Genomic DNA, 14,070 nt, shown 5'->3' with positions numbered 1-14,070 from the left:
AATACCATTTATTGAAGAGACTGTCTTGACTCCATTGTATATTCTTGCCTGTTTTGTTAAATATTAATTGAGCATATTGGTTCGGGTCGTTTTCTGGATTCTCTATTCCATTGATCCATATGTCTGTTTTTGTGCCAGTACCAGGCAGTTTTGAGAACAGCTTGATATCAGGTATTGAGATCCCACCTACTTTGTTCTTCTTTCTTAGGATCGCTGCAGCTATTCGGGGTCTTTTTTTCTTCCAGATGAATTTTTGGAGAGTTCGTTCGATGTCTGTGAAATATGCTGTTGGTATTTTAATGGGAAGTGCGTTGAATTTATAGATTGCTTTGGGTAGTATGGACATTTTAATGATGTTGCTTCTACCATTCCGTGAACATGGTATGTTCTTCCATCTGTTTATATCTTCCTCTATCTCTTTTTTCAACTTCCTGTAGTTTTCTGAGAAGAGGTCTTTTACCTCTTTAGTTAGGGTTATTCCTAGGTATCTTAACTTTTTTGGCGTGATGTAAATGGGATTGCTTTTTTAGTCTCTCTTTCTGTAAGTTCTCTATTGGTGTATAGAAATGCCATAGATTTCTTGGTGTTGATTTTGTATCCTGCTACATTGCCGAATTCATTTATTAAGTCTAATAGTTTTTTGATGGAGTCTTTAGGGTTTTTTATGTACAATATCATGTCATCTGCGAATAAGAACAGTTTTACTTACTCATTTCCAATTTGGATGCCTTTTATTTCTTCTTGTCTGATCACAATGGCTAATACTTCCAGTACTATGTTGAACAGGAGTGGTGAGAATGGGCATCCCTGTCTTGTTCCTGTCCTTAGGGGAAATGGTTTTAGTTTTTGCCCATTGAATATGATGTTGGCTGTGGGTTTGTCATATATGGCTTTTATTATGTTGAGGTATGATGCTTCTATTCCCACTTTGCTGAGAGTTTTTATCAAAAATGGGTGTTGGATTTTGTCAGATGCTTTTTCTGCATCAATTGATATCACTATGTGGTTTTTATCTCTCAATTTGTTTATGTGATGTATTACGTTTATTGATTTGCGGAGCTTGTACCATCTTGCATCCCTGGGATAAATCCTACTTGGTCATGGTGTATGATCTTTCTGATGTACTGCTGGATCTGATTTGCGAGGATTTTGTTGAGGATTTTGGCATCTATGCTCCTGGGGGATATTGGCCTGTAATTCTCTTTCATTGTGTTGTATTTATCTGGTTTTGGTATTAGGGTGAGTTTTCACAGTAAGTACATTTTTTTGCTGAGCATACAGTTTAATCAGCAGTTACATATATTGCAAAGTTCATTTTTATTGGCTATAGCAAGAATTTATTAGTACTTGTAACATGTTTGTGTATGCATATTTTTATTTATCATTAACTGCCATATAACTTTTATATAGTATACATATCTTAAGTGGATTTTTACACACACACACACACACACACACATACATACACACACATACACACAGAGTATATATTTAATTGCCATCCAGATCAAGAAGGTCCCTCATACTCCTTCAAAGTCAGTATTAACTTATATTTTGAGCAAATTTCTTAAGGTATACTTTTGTTCAATTGAATCGATGAAAGGCAAGATTTAGTAAAATACAAAATATTACTTGAATGTTTTTAAGTTTATTCTAAGATGTTAAATTTGCTTGAGTATTTTCTTCTTGAATCCCTTGAAAACAGATTATAGAAAGAGTTACTGAGACTTGTTGATTTAGTAACTGTCACCTTGTTATATTTTATTTCCTAAGGTGTTTGTGGAATTTGTGGTATTTGTTAACAATTTTTATAGTAGTATAATAAATGATGGTTGTGAAATTTTTAGGGAAGTGTTATACCATCTTTAGTATAAGCATTAAAATTTCAGTAGATTTTACTTTTCTGTTTATATAGTTTTTGCTAATAATTCATTTTTCATAGATGTCTTATTTTTTAATTATTTCTAAATATGTTATAGCAATATACAAAGAAGTTGTTACTTTTTGTCTGGAACTGAGGAAAGTACATATTGATTTAATAGTTTGACAGTTGAAGATTTAGATTGCTCTTTTTGGGATATATTGTTTTGTCCTCCAAATCTTCCCTTTATATAGCTTGATCAGTCTGAATTTATTTCAGATAGACTCAATACCTAATTTTGATTTTGTTTATAACATGAACATATCATGCATTATGAAAAAAATGATAATTGGCCCTAGCTGGCATGTCTCAGTGGTTAGAGCATCAACCTACTCACCGGAGGGTCTTGGGTTCAATTCCCAGTCAAAGACACATACCTGGGTTGCAGGTTCAATCCCTATCCCAGGTCAGGGCTCATGTGGGAGGAGGTATCCAATCTATGTGTCTCTCTCACATCAATGTTTCTCGCTCCCCTCCCCCTTTTCCTTTCACTCTCTCAAAAAAATCAATGGAAAAATATCTTGACTCCTCGGGTGAGGATTAAAAAAAAAGATAATTACATGGCATAGATTGCTTGAGGTTGGAGGCATCCTAACCCTGGGGGTTCCATGAATCCTGAGCATATAGAGGGACTCAGGGATTCTGTATCCCAGCACACCTGTAATGTATACACAGTATGTGCAATAGCAAACAGACCTCTGACTGATGTAAAATGCCTAAATGGTATCTTTTAATATTGATAAAAGTGACTGATTATATGTTTTGATGATGATTGGTTTGATGATCTTGCTAGTATATTGATAATGACATAGAGCTAACATTTTAATTAGTTTTACTTGTTTCATGCCATTTTTCAGATTGGATCTGGTTCCTCTCGTCTTGGAACAGCAACAACTATTAAAGGTAGACATGATCTAACTTGAAAGTTGTCTCTGATTTTCCATTATTTTTTGGCTGTAATAAAGATAACTGAGAACTTTATATTCACCTGTAATAAAAATTGTTCTTGAAATTATTTTGTAGATAAAATTATGTATCTGATACTAAAGGTTACTTGATTTAAATTGTGTTCCCTTTTCATCATTCAAATTTCACAAAGGTATTTGACCATTTGCATTACATTGCATTAATTGTAAATTTTGTTCTATTAAACTTCCTTGCCTTGAGGGAAAATACTTTCCTCCAAAGTGGGTTTTAGTGAGATTCATGAAAAATGGAGTAATTTAATGTGAAACCTTTAAATTGGGTGCAATAAGAAAGGGAAAATGTTTTTCTATACATCTGAAAATATGCCTTTTATTTTATACATTTACTAGAGGCCCGGTGCATGAGATTTATGCACCGGGGGGTGGGGAAACTCAGTCCGGCCTGCACCCTCTTGCAGTCCAGGACCCCTCGGGGGATGTCCGCCTGCCGGCTTAGGGCCTAAGCTGGAAGTCAGACACCTCTCTCGCAGTCCGGGGCTCTTGCGGTCCAGGACTCCTCGCTCCTTACTGCCTGCCTGCAGTGGAGGTGGGAGAAGCTCCTGCCACTGTTGCTGCTCTCGCCAGCCGTGAGCCCAGCTTCTGTCTGAGCGGTGCTCCCCCTGTAGGAGTGCACTGACCACCAGGGGACAGCTCCTGCATTGAGCGTCTGCCCCCCGGTGGTCAGGGCATGTCATAGCAACCAGTCGTTCTGTCATTTGGTCTATTTGCATATTAGGCTTTTATTATATAGGATTTCAAATAAATTTATATTATTTTAATATTATAATTTTTTAGCTTACTAATTTGCCCTGGGAAATTTATGTTGTTTCAATTTCAGTTTTCATTAAAAAAAACACAACTGCTTCTTTTTAAAGAAATAGTTTTATTAGCTAACAATATAAAGCTTTCCACAGTATTTGTTTTTAGTGCTATTAGAATAATTATGTGGTCTGATAGTCTGCTTTTGTAGATAGAGAATATTGACACAGCATATAGTGAACTAATATAGTAGATACCTACTGTACTCTTTGATGTCCTTCCTTGTTATGCCAGTGTACAGTCGTTATTTTTAATATAATATCTTCACATGTTTCTCTTAACTTTGTAGGAGATACAGACACTGCTAAGACTTCTGATGATATCAGTTTAAGTCTGGGCCAGAGCTCTAGTCTTTGTAAAGAAGGAAGTGAAGAACAAGGTAAGAACATTATACCTCACAGTGACATGTATTGTGTGCATCAGGGTGAATTTGTAGAATATGCTGCTCACATTTTGGCAGAAGTTTATAACAATTTAATAATTGTTTTTAAAAGAAACTTTAAAGTAAAATTACTTAATAGGATAATAAAAGAGTGCTGGAAGTACTTTTAGCTTTCTGGAATTCAGTTATACATGTTCTGCCAACTAAACATGAAGAGACAAGTTTTATGAGCATATGCCCTAGAGTGAATATGAGATGGGAGATAAGATCTGCTATTCCTTTAGTTGGTCAGAGCATCTTGCCTAGCTTAATGATAACGTAGTATATAAAACTGATGTTTTTCCATTTATTGTGACCTCTAAATGGCAGCTGCTTCATATCTTGTTCAACAATATGTTTTAATGGAGAAATAACTTGCTGTTGGAGTTTCTGAGAAACTATGTTTGCCTCCAGCATGGTGCCTGCCTCCTCTAGCATAATTTTAATAGAAATTTTGGCTTCAAGTGATTTTTTCCCCTTCTTATTCAACTCAATCATAAATGAGTATTTTGGATTTTCTTGGAGTTTTCTTTTTTGAAAGAACTGCCAGATTTTTCTGTTTGATTTTTAATTTTCAAACATGAAAGGATGGATATGTCATCCTGAATTTTAAGTGGAGATTATCCCAGGTTATAATCAGTGAGACAGGAAATTGTATATTAGCCTGGGAAGAGGGGGGTAGGTAGACAGGCTGATAAATTTCCTGTATTTAATTATGAAACTTATTCGTGAAATTACAAATAGATCACGAAGTTATGACATTTTCCCATTAATACAGGTCCAATTCCTACAAGTAGATTTTGTTTCTGGTACTTGGAATTTTTAAGTTTATTACTGTAACCCTGCTCTTTTAGAATTATAGTACCACAATCATTGTTTATTTGTTTTTGTGGGCTACCCCTGCCAAAAAATACTCTTGAACATACTGTACGATATGGCAACTATTTTCTCAAAAAGTGAAGGTGAATTGATCCATTTGAGAAGTACAGTATCCCTTTTTATAATATTTAATTATCAGAATGTCTCAAAAACTAGGTATCGTAGGAGGGCTAGTGCATTTAGGGGTCATATGTCTTTTTATTTTCTATCTGGGAAGTAAGAATTTTGTAGTGTGATAGGTTAGGAATTATATACACACAAACATACCCTTGCAGATACATAATGACTAGATAATGATGTTCACTGAGTGCATGTTGTTATCTAGATTAGGGGTCAGTAAAGTTTCTATAAACAGATTGTTTTGTAGGCTATATGGTCTCTCTTGTAACTACTGAACTCTTCATTGTAAAGTGAAAGAGGACATAAATAACACATAAATGAGTGGGCATGGCTGACTCATATAGGCCTTAGTTTGTTAACCCCTGGTTTAGGTCTTCTTTTCAGCCTTTATCAAGGATGGGGAACATCTGGCCCAAGGGCCAGATAAGGCCTGAGAGATCATTTGGTCTGGTCTTGCCAAGCATTAGGGGTGAGTTAATTAAATGTTTAACCAAATATAGTAAGCTAATTTTTAAGTTGTTAATTTTGTAAGGCCTGTTAATGATGTTATAAATATCCAAATGGCCCTTTGCAGCAAAACATTCCCCACTTCTGCTTTATACACATTCACCCAGTTCATCTTTAAGCATTTAATATTAATACTTTTATTCTCACTGGTCAGGTGAACATATCGTGGCTTAGAGAGGTTACAAGAAACTTGCACCAAAATTACACAGCTACAAAGTGGCAGTCTAGTTTTGAATTATGCTTTTAATGCTATACTATTCTACTTTTATGTAGGCTTATCACCTGTTTTTATCACATATTTTCCCACATAGTTAACATGTAACATATCTAGTATTCATTACATGCTCAGCACTATTTTAAGTATTGGGAATAAATCACTTACAGTACTGAAAAAGCAGGGAGTAGGAGGATAAGATAAAGAGTTCAGTTTTAGGCATATCAGGTATGAGATGCTGTTAGACCTCTAAGCAGCAATAATCCTATATAATAAAAGCCTAATATGCTATGTGTCTGGTCGTCCAGTTGGCTATTCAACCAATCAAAGTATACTATGCTATGATATGCTAAGGTTGCTCAACTGCTCACTATGATGTGCACTGACGACCAGGGGCTAGACAGTCGACTGGTTGACCAGTCACTATGACGTGCACTAACCAGTAGGGGGCAGACACCCCGACTGGTAGGTTAGTTTGCTGCTGGGGCCTGGCTGATTGGGACTGAGCAATTAGGGCTGGATGTGCCCTGGAGGCCTCCCGCAGTCCTCCCTGGCTAGCCAACCTCCCACGTCCCTCCCCGGCCCCAGTCATGCACTGGTGGAGTCCCTTGACCTGGCCTGCGCCCTCTTGCAATCTAGGATCCCTTGGGGGATGTCGAGAGTGCCGGTTTTGGTCCGCAGGGAGAGCACTGCTCAGCCAGAAGCTGGGCTCATGGCTGGCAAGCACAGCGGTGGTGGCAGAGACAGGGAATGGGCCTAAGTCATCAGTTGGACATCCCCGAGAGCTCCTGAACTGTGAGGGGGTGCAGGCCGGCTGAGGGACCCTTCCATTCCTCAGTGCACAAATTTTGTGCACCAGGTCTCTAGTCTATACTAATAAAAGGGTAATATACTAATTAGACCAGGAGACCTTCTGGGAGACCGGCTGGGGAGTGCAGTTGGGGGTCATGAAGCCAGCAGGGGAGGACAGTTGGGGGCCATGAGGCCAGCTGGGGAGGGCAGTTGGGGGTGAGCTGGCTGGCCGGGAGGGGCAGTTGGGGGCAAGCAGGCCTGCAGGCAAAGTGATTAGGGGCGATCAGGCAGGAAGACAGATGTGCGGTTAGGAGCCAGCAGTCCTGGATTGCGAGAGGGATGTCTGACTCCCGTTTTAGGCCCGATACCACAGGGCCTAAACCAGCAGTTGGACATCCCTGAGGGGTCCCAGATTGGAGAGAATGCAGGCCGGGCTGAGGGACCCCCCTTCCCTCCCCATCCCTGTGCACGAATTTCATGCACTGGGCCACTAGTTCTATATAATAAAAGGCTAATATGCAAATCAACCAAATTGTGGAAACCGGTCGCTATGATGCACACTGACCACCAAGGGGCAGACGCTCAACATAGGAGCTGCCTCCTCGTGCTCAGTGTGCTCACAGAGGGGGAGCGCCGCTCAGCCAGAAGCTGGGCTCATGGCTGGTGAGCGCAGTGGTGATAGCAGGAGCCTCCGCAGCAGTTGGACATCCCTGAGGGCTCCCAGATTGCAAGAGTGCATAGGCTGGGCTGAGAGACTCCCGGCCCGAGTGTACACATTTCATGCACCAGGCCTCTAGTTAATAGATAATTAGGTAGGTCTGGATTTCAGGTAAGAAGTCTGAGTTCAGGTTGTAAAATTGGGAGTTTTCAGTGTATAAATACCAAAAAGTTTCATCATGTCAACTGTAAGGTTGTGTTATCATGAAGTTCATAACAAAGCAAGCCTGCATAGTTGGCCAGCTTGGAGTTAGGTGGCGGGGCTCCCTGTTCCAAATCTGTTAGTCTTGGCTACGATTTGGCACCGCCTAGTGGCAATGATTCATTCTGGCTTAAATATCACTTGAGGCTCTGGTTTCTCTGGGTGGTTTGGCTTTACAGGACATTGACCTTTAGTGAGTTGGTTAGTTGATTAGCTGGCACTTGTTTTATCAGCATGATTCAGGGTAATTAGGAGAGAACTGAGCATGTGGAAAGGTGCACTCTTCTTTTTCACTTCTAAGGAGAGATTGCCCTCTCCAGCCTCATTCATGTCTTCCTGATTCAAGATCAGAACTTTATTTAGCCCATCCCCATAAGAGTAGGGGGCTGGGTAGAAGATGAAGAAACTAGTTACCAGTATTTCTGAATTTTATAATCATGGGGCCAGAAAAATGAATGAGTTTTCTATAGAAAAGAGAGACTACAGATAGAAAAATGAAAGTTACAAGGCTTGAGCTCTGAACCACTTCAGCTTAGTAAGACCAGGAGGCTGAACATAACAACTGGCGAGGTAGAAGGAACACCAGCAGCGTGTGTCCATTGTTTCAGGGTAAGGGATCAGATCAGCTTTGTCAAATGTTGCTAATAAGTGGCTGAGACTTGACCATTGGATGTAACAGTGTTGTTGGCGACTTTGATAAGCATTTTAATGAGTGGGATGAGAATACATGTAAGAGAGAATTAGAGGAGAAGAAATGGAAAACAGTTAATATAGACTACTCTTTTGTAAAGGGGATCAGAAATACCAGGTGCAAGAGGGGAAGTGAGGATAAAGGGAAGATTTGGATTTTGTAAGAATAGGTAGGAGAAATAACAGCTTGGTGTGTGTTTTTATAATTGATGGGGATGATCCAGAAGAGTTTTAGTATATTTGCAACGTTGCACACCCATCACCAGTATCTGATTCCAGAATATTTTCATTATGTCATAAAGAAACCCAAATCCCATTATATTCCCCATTTCTTTCTTCAGCCAGCCCCTGGCAACTTATAATCAATTTTTTGTCTATGCATTTGCCTATTCTGGACATTTCACATAAATGGAATTGTATAATATGTGGCATTATGTGTCTGCTTCTTTTATTTGGCATGTTGTAGCATGTATGAGGACTTTATTTCTTTGTATGGCTAAATATGGTGTATTACTTTTAACATCCCCACAAACATGCACACATACCCTAAGTATTCTTTTGAACTATTACAGATTCAAATATTTAATGCCATCTTTGTCACTTAAGTATTTTCTCATATTAGTACATATTTTGAAAACATTTTTAGTGCTTGCATGTTAATAGACTAATTTTTTCGACCTTTTTTTATTGGAGATTTTTATGCTTTTTATGTTTAAAGAAGTTTTATCATAACCTGAGTTGAATAATTTTTTGCTAAAACCTTATATGCTTATTTCAATTTATCCTTTAGCAGCAATCTCTAGAAATCAATTACAGATCATGGGTGATTATACTTTTGAAAAGCTTTTGGCTGTATTGCCTTGATTGCTTTACAGAGGTTACACCAATTTTTACCACTATGAGCAGAATATGAGCATGTCTTTCTTATCCTAAACACCACTAGTAACAATCATTGGGAAAAAAATTAATTATATGAAAAATAGTATCATTCTGTATTGTTTTAAGCCTGTCTTTGACTATATGACTACTAATAAGAAAAATGCCTTAAGAACGCATATTTACTAAAAAGGTTCCTAAAATCATCTAAAGTTAAACTTTTTAAGGTATATTTATTTTGCAATGTTGAAAAAAGTGCATGTGTTGAAGTAAGTTTGACTGTCTTTTAAAATGAAAAACTTAAATTTCTGCTTTATTAATGTCATAGAAGGCAGTTGGTCTTGATTGCTGGCATTTTTTAAAAAGTCTTTTGTTGTACATTAGAACTAGCAATTTTTAGCTACTTGTTCAGTTCAGTTTCTGTTCTATAAAATTCATAACCTTGAAATGTGAATATCACAACATTCCATAGTTGCTTGTTAGATATACATAGAGAGTTTTTAGAAATAGCTTTATAATTTCATACTACAAAAAAGTAAATACAGTGCTAACTTTAAAATTTTGGTATTTAGAGAATATAAGACCCCAAGCATAGTGACAGTTATTTTGGACAAATGATAAGGAACATGGATTTTACTTTTCTTGAAGACTTTTAAAACATAAGAAATTAATCTTGGAAATTTTTGTGCTTGTATTCTTAAGATTCTACTGGGAAAAATTTGACTTAGTAAAGAATCTATTATTATAGTTTGTCTACGCAGTTACGACACATAAAAATAATTTTTCTTTTTATTGAACTAACAGCAGATTCAACCATTTTTGTCTGTCAAAAGTGTATTGAAAATTAGCTATTGTACAGTTTGGTTGTCAAGCCATATTTCAATATAAATTACACTGTAGGTAGGTAGATGGATTTATTTATATTTGAATACTTATTATATATGGTAACCTAAGTCACTAATAACTAATCACTTCCCTAACAGAGGGTTAAAGGAATAGTCTCATAAGGGGATATATATATTTTCATGAGGCATTTTGTAATTGTTGCATCAACAATGAAACAAGGAGATGCAGGATTTTGCCTCTTAATTGTTTTAATCTTTTCGATCATTACAAACATCAAGATATATTCTTTTTTTCCCTCCTTAGCTGTTTTTTTAAAAAAATTTATATTTATTTATTGATTTCAGAGAGGAAGGGAGAGGGAGAGAGATAGAAACATCAATGATGAGAGAGAACCACCTATCAACTGCCTCCTGCATGCCCCATACTGGGGATCGAGCCCACAAACTGGGCATGTGCCCTTGGCCGGAATCGAACCTGGGACCCTTCAGTCCGCAGGCTGACGCTCTACCCACTGACCCAAACTGGCTAGGGCAAGGTATCTTCTTATATCTTGTGTGTGGCATTGTCCAGCCTTTTGATTTTTTTTTGTTTTCTGTTTCTGATGACTAGTTTTTTGTTGGTTTGTAAAATTATCATTAGTTTAAAAAATATATTTTTGTGTTATGTTAATGAGATTATGATAGCTACTGTTAATTGTGTCAGGCACTGCTAAGCAATGTATGTCATATTTCATTCAATGGTACTGCTGGGATTGATACTGCATTTTACAAGTGAGAAAGCAGAGGCTTAGAGAGGTAATCCAAGGTTACCCAGTTAGTAAGTTAGAGACAGTGCTCATATAAAGATCTTGGTCTATTTTAAATATAATTTTTTGTTGCCTTTTATTTAAAAATACATATATATTTATTGATTTCAGAGAGGAAGGGAGAGGGAGAAAGAGAAATATCAATGATGAGAGAGAATCATTGATTAACTGCCTCCTGCATGTCCTCCATTGGGGATCAAGGCTGCAACCCAGGCATGTGCCCAGACTGGGAATCCAACTGTGACCTCCTTCATAGGCCGACGCTCAACCACTGAACCACATGGACCAGGCTGTTGCCTCTTAGTTTTTGTTGATAATTTGTAGACTCTTTTCTGAGGATATTAGTTCATTTCATTATAGAATGCTGTCTTTGTGCAGCTATGAAACAGAAACCACCTCTTTGGAATGACTGGCCAATTGTTATTTAGTGAATTACTTGAGAAATTATTTATACTTGATTAACTGTATGCTATGAATTCTTTCCATTGTTAAACAGTAGAAAAGCAGATCAAGAATTTGTGTTAACATTTCCAAATGTGTTTGAAACAGATTTGGCAACTGATTGGAAGCTCTTACGTTTGGTCTCCAATGATTCCTTCATCTCCATTCAGCCTTCCTTATCCTCTTGTGGACAGGACTTGCCAAGGGACTGCAGTGACAAAGTGAGCCTGCCAAGTCACAGCCACCACCACGTCGATCAGTCTCTGTCTAGCGCCTGTGACACAGAAGTAGCTTCTCTCGTCCCTTTACATTCACACTCTTACAGGAAAGAGCACCGGCCACGAGGTGTACCACGGACCTCTAGCTCTGCTGTGGCTTTTCCAGATACTTCACTGAATGACTTCCCTCTGTATCAGCAAAGACGTGGGTTAGACCCAGTGAGTGAGTTAGAATCTTCCAAACCTCATTCTGGATCCAAAGAATCCTTGGTGGAAAATTCTCGTTTATCTGGGGAATTTCAGCTTGTTGGTGAGCTGAAAAACAGTCATTCTCAGCCACCCACAAAAAGTGGGAAGAGCAAGCCTTTGAAAGCAGACAAAAGTATGGACAGCTTGAGGAGCCTGAGCACACGGAGTAGTGGGTCAACAGAGAGCTACTGCAGTGGAACGGACCGTGACACTAACAGCACTGTCAGCAGCTATAAAAGTGAACAGACTAGCTCAACTCACATAGAGAGCATCTTGTCAGAGCACGAGGAGTCTCCCAAAGTGGGAAAGAGAAGTGGTAGGAGAAAAGAATGCTGTGCCGAACCAGAGGATAAGAGTAGCTGTTCCAGTGACAAAAGGACTAGTAGTGAAAAGACTGCCTTGGAAGTGAGTACAAACAATGAGGTTCAAGAGGCCAAGGATTCGAATCCCGCTGATGATGTGCACGATCAGAGAGGTCTCAGCCCCTCTGCATCGGAAGAAGCCAACAAAAACCCCCACGCAAACGAATTCACTTCTCAGGGGGACGGACCCCTGGGGAAAACTGCCGACAGCAAGGAGGAGCAGAGTGATAAGTCTGCTGTTTCAGTGGACTCAAAAGTTGCGAAAGACGGTGGAAAGCAAAAGGAAGGGGATGTAAGACCTAAATCGTCCAGCTTAATCCATCGGACAGCCTCTGCCCATAAGTCGGGCAGGAGACGGACAGGGAAAAAACGGGCCAGCAGTTTTGATTCAAGTCGGCATAGGGACTATGTTTCCTTTCGAGGTGTTGCTGGTACCAAGCCACACAGTGCTATATTCTGTCACGATGAGGACTCCAGTGACCAGAGTGACTTGAGCAGAGCATCGAGCATTCAGTCTGCTCACCAGTTCAGCAGTGATAGCTCTTCTAGCACCACTTCCCATTCGTGTCAATCTCCTGAGGGAAGATACAGTGCTCTCAAGACTAAACATATCCCTAAGGAAAAGGGCACTGACTCTGAGCACACACACAAAGCTCATTTGGGTCCTGAAGGAACTGGCAAAAAGCGGACAACACGTCGGACTTCTAGCACAAATAGTGCCAAGACTCGGGCCCGAGTGCTGAGTCTGGACAGTAGCACAGTGGCATGTTTGAATGACTCCAATAGGCTAATGGCACCCGGAAATATAAAACCCTTAACCACTTCAAAGTCAGACCTCGAGGCCAAAGAAGGAGAGGTGCTAGATGAGCTATCTTTATTGGGACGGGCTTCCCAGTTAGAGACAGTCACTCGATCTAGGAATAGCTTGCCACACCAAGTTGCATTTCCTGAAGGTGAAGAGCAAGATGCAGTCAGTGGAGGTAAGTAAATTACAGGAAGAGATTTCCCAAGAGTCATTGCAGTTATTGGTACTATTGAAATATACTTTGTGTTAATATCTCCCCTTCCACTAATTTATTAAAATAGACTTTCTTCCTGAAGAAGGAGGTGCTTATCTTAGAAAAGGTTTTGGTATGAACATCAAGAAAGTATTTTTTGAGTTGTGTTCTTTGAATATACCAGTTTGTTCTTAATGGCATTTACCATTTCTAGGCCAGTTGCCACCTGTTAATATTTTATTAGGAATAATGAAAATTGGTCCTCTTTCTTCTTTGTGTAACAATAGCAACAATAAAATGTAGAATTTCATTAGGGCACCGAACTATCTTCAGTTATTTCTTATATATTGTATACTGTGTGCCACTAAACTTAAATCACTCAACTTGTTAATGTGAGATTTTCCCCAAACATTACTTTAGCTCTGACTATGTGCTTTGAAACCTTGAATCTCCTTTAATGTCTGTCTCTTTGGTTTTATTTTTCTGTTCTCAAGTTTTAGGCATTAAGAACAGTTCTTTTTTCTGTAACTTTATACTTTTCTTAAAGTTTATTAAGTTGGTATTTGTAGTTTATATTGGCCTTTAGTGTCTTAATGGTATATGATGCTCCCTGTGGTTAATAGTGATAGTGTTTTGGTTAAAATAATAGCTTATTTATTTCAGATTTGTGGGAAATTGTGCAAAATGTGATAGGTGATTTTATATTATCAGTATGTTTTGGCCATTTTGTTTATTTAAGAGTTGTTTCTTGCTGTTTCCTCCTGCCCAGAATTGTTTGTTTATTCTGTTCTGGTTATTATGGAGTCTGGTCCTTGACTACCATGAGAAGAGGGAAATCACTGTAACTTCTTTAACCCCCAACCCCCTTCTTTTTATTCATATCTTTAGTTTTAAAGCTTATAGTCTGTTGATATAATAACAATCAGTCTTATTAAAAGGAATGCTCAATTTTTTTGTTTGGACAAGCATTCTGAAATATAAGGACATGCTTTTTCTCTCAAAGAATTCTAATTTCACCCAGAGTATTT

At 38.5% G+C, this 14,070-nt stretch overlaps 1 protein-coding gene across 10 annotated transcripts in view; it reads left to right on the top strand.

Annotated features, from left to right (window-relative positions):
* The window catches only part of PCNX1 (pecanex homolog 1 (Drosophila)), a 125,095-nt gene that overhangs the window by 9,865 nt on the left and 101,160 nt on the right, over positions 1 to 14,070 (top strand). For 7 of the 10 annotated variants that reach the window (XM_015562023.1, XM_015562020.1, XM_006760739.2 and 4 more), the window contains exons 3-5: positions 2,779 to 2,824; positions 3,995 to 4,084; positions 11,324 to 13,024. In XM_015562023.1, the coding sequence (XP_015417509.1) occupies positions 2,779 to 2,824; positions 3,995 to 4,084; positions 11,324 to 13,024 (1,837 nt within the window). The remainder of the gene's footprint in view (positions 1 to 2,778; positions 2,825 to 3,994; positions 4,085 to 11,323; positions 13,025 to 14,070) is intronic. The other 3 variants (XM_015562025.1, XM_015562024.1, XM_015562021.1) reach the window with 2 other exon arrangements.

The sequence above is a fragment of the Myotis davidii genome, unplaced genomic scaffold (genome assembly GCF_000327345.1).
Source record: "Myotis davidii unplaced genomic scaffold, ASM32734v1 scaffold17, whole genome shotgun sequence".
Lineage (NCBI taxonomy): Eukaryota > Metazoa > Chordata > Mammalia > Chiroptera > Vespertilionidae > Myotis > Myotis davidii.
Note: the sequence above shows the minus strand (reverse complement) of the source record. Positions and strands in the feature narration are given on the sequence as shown.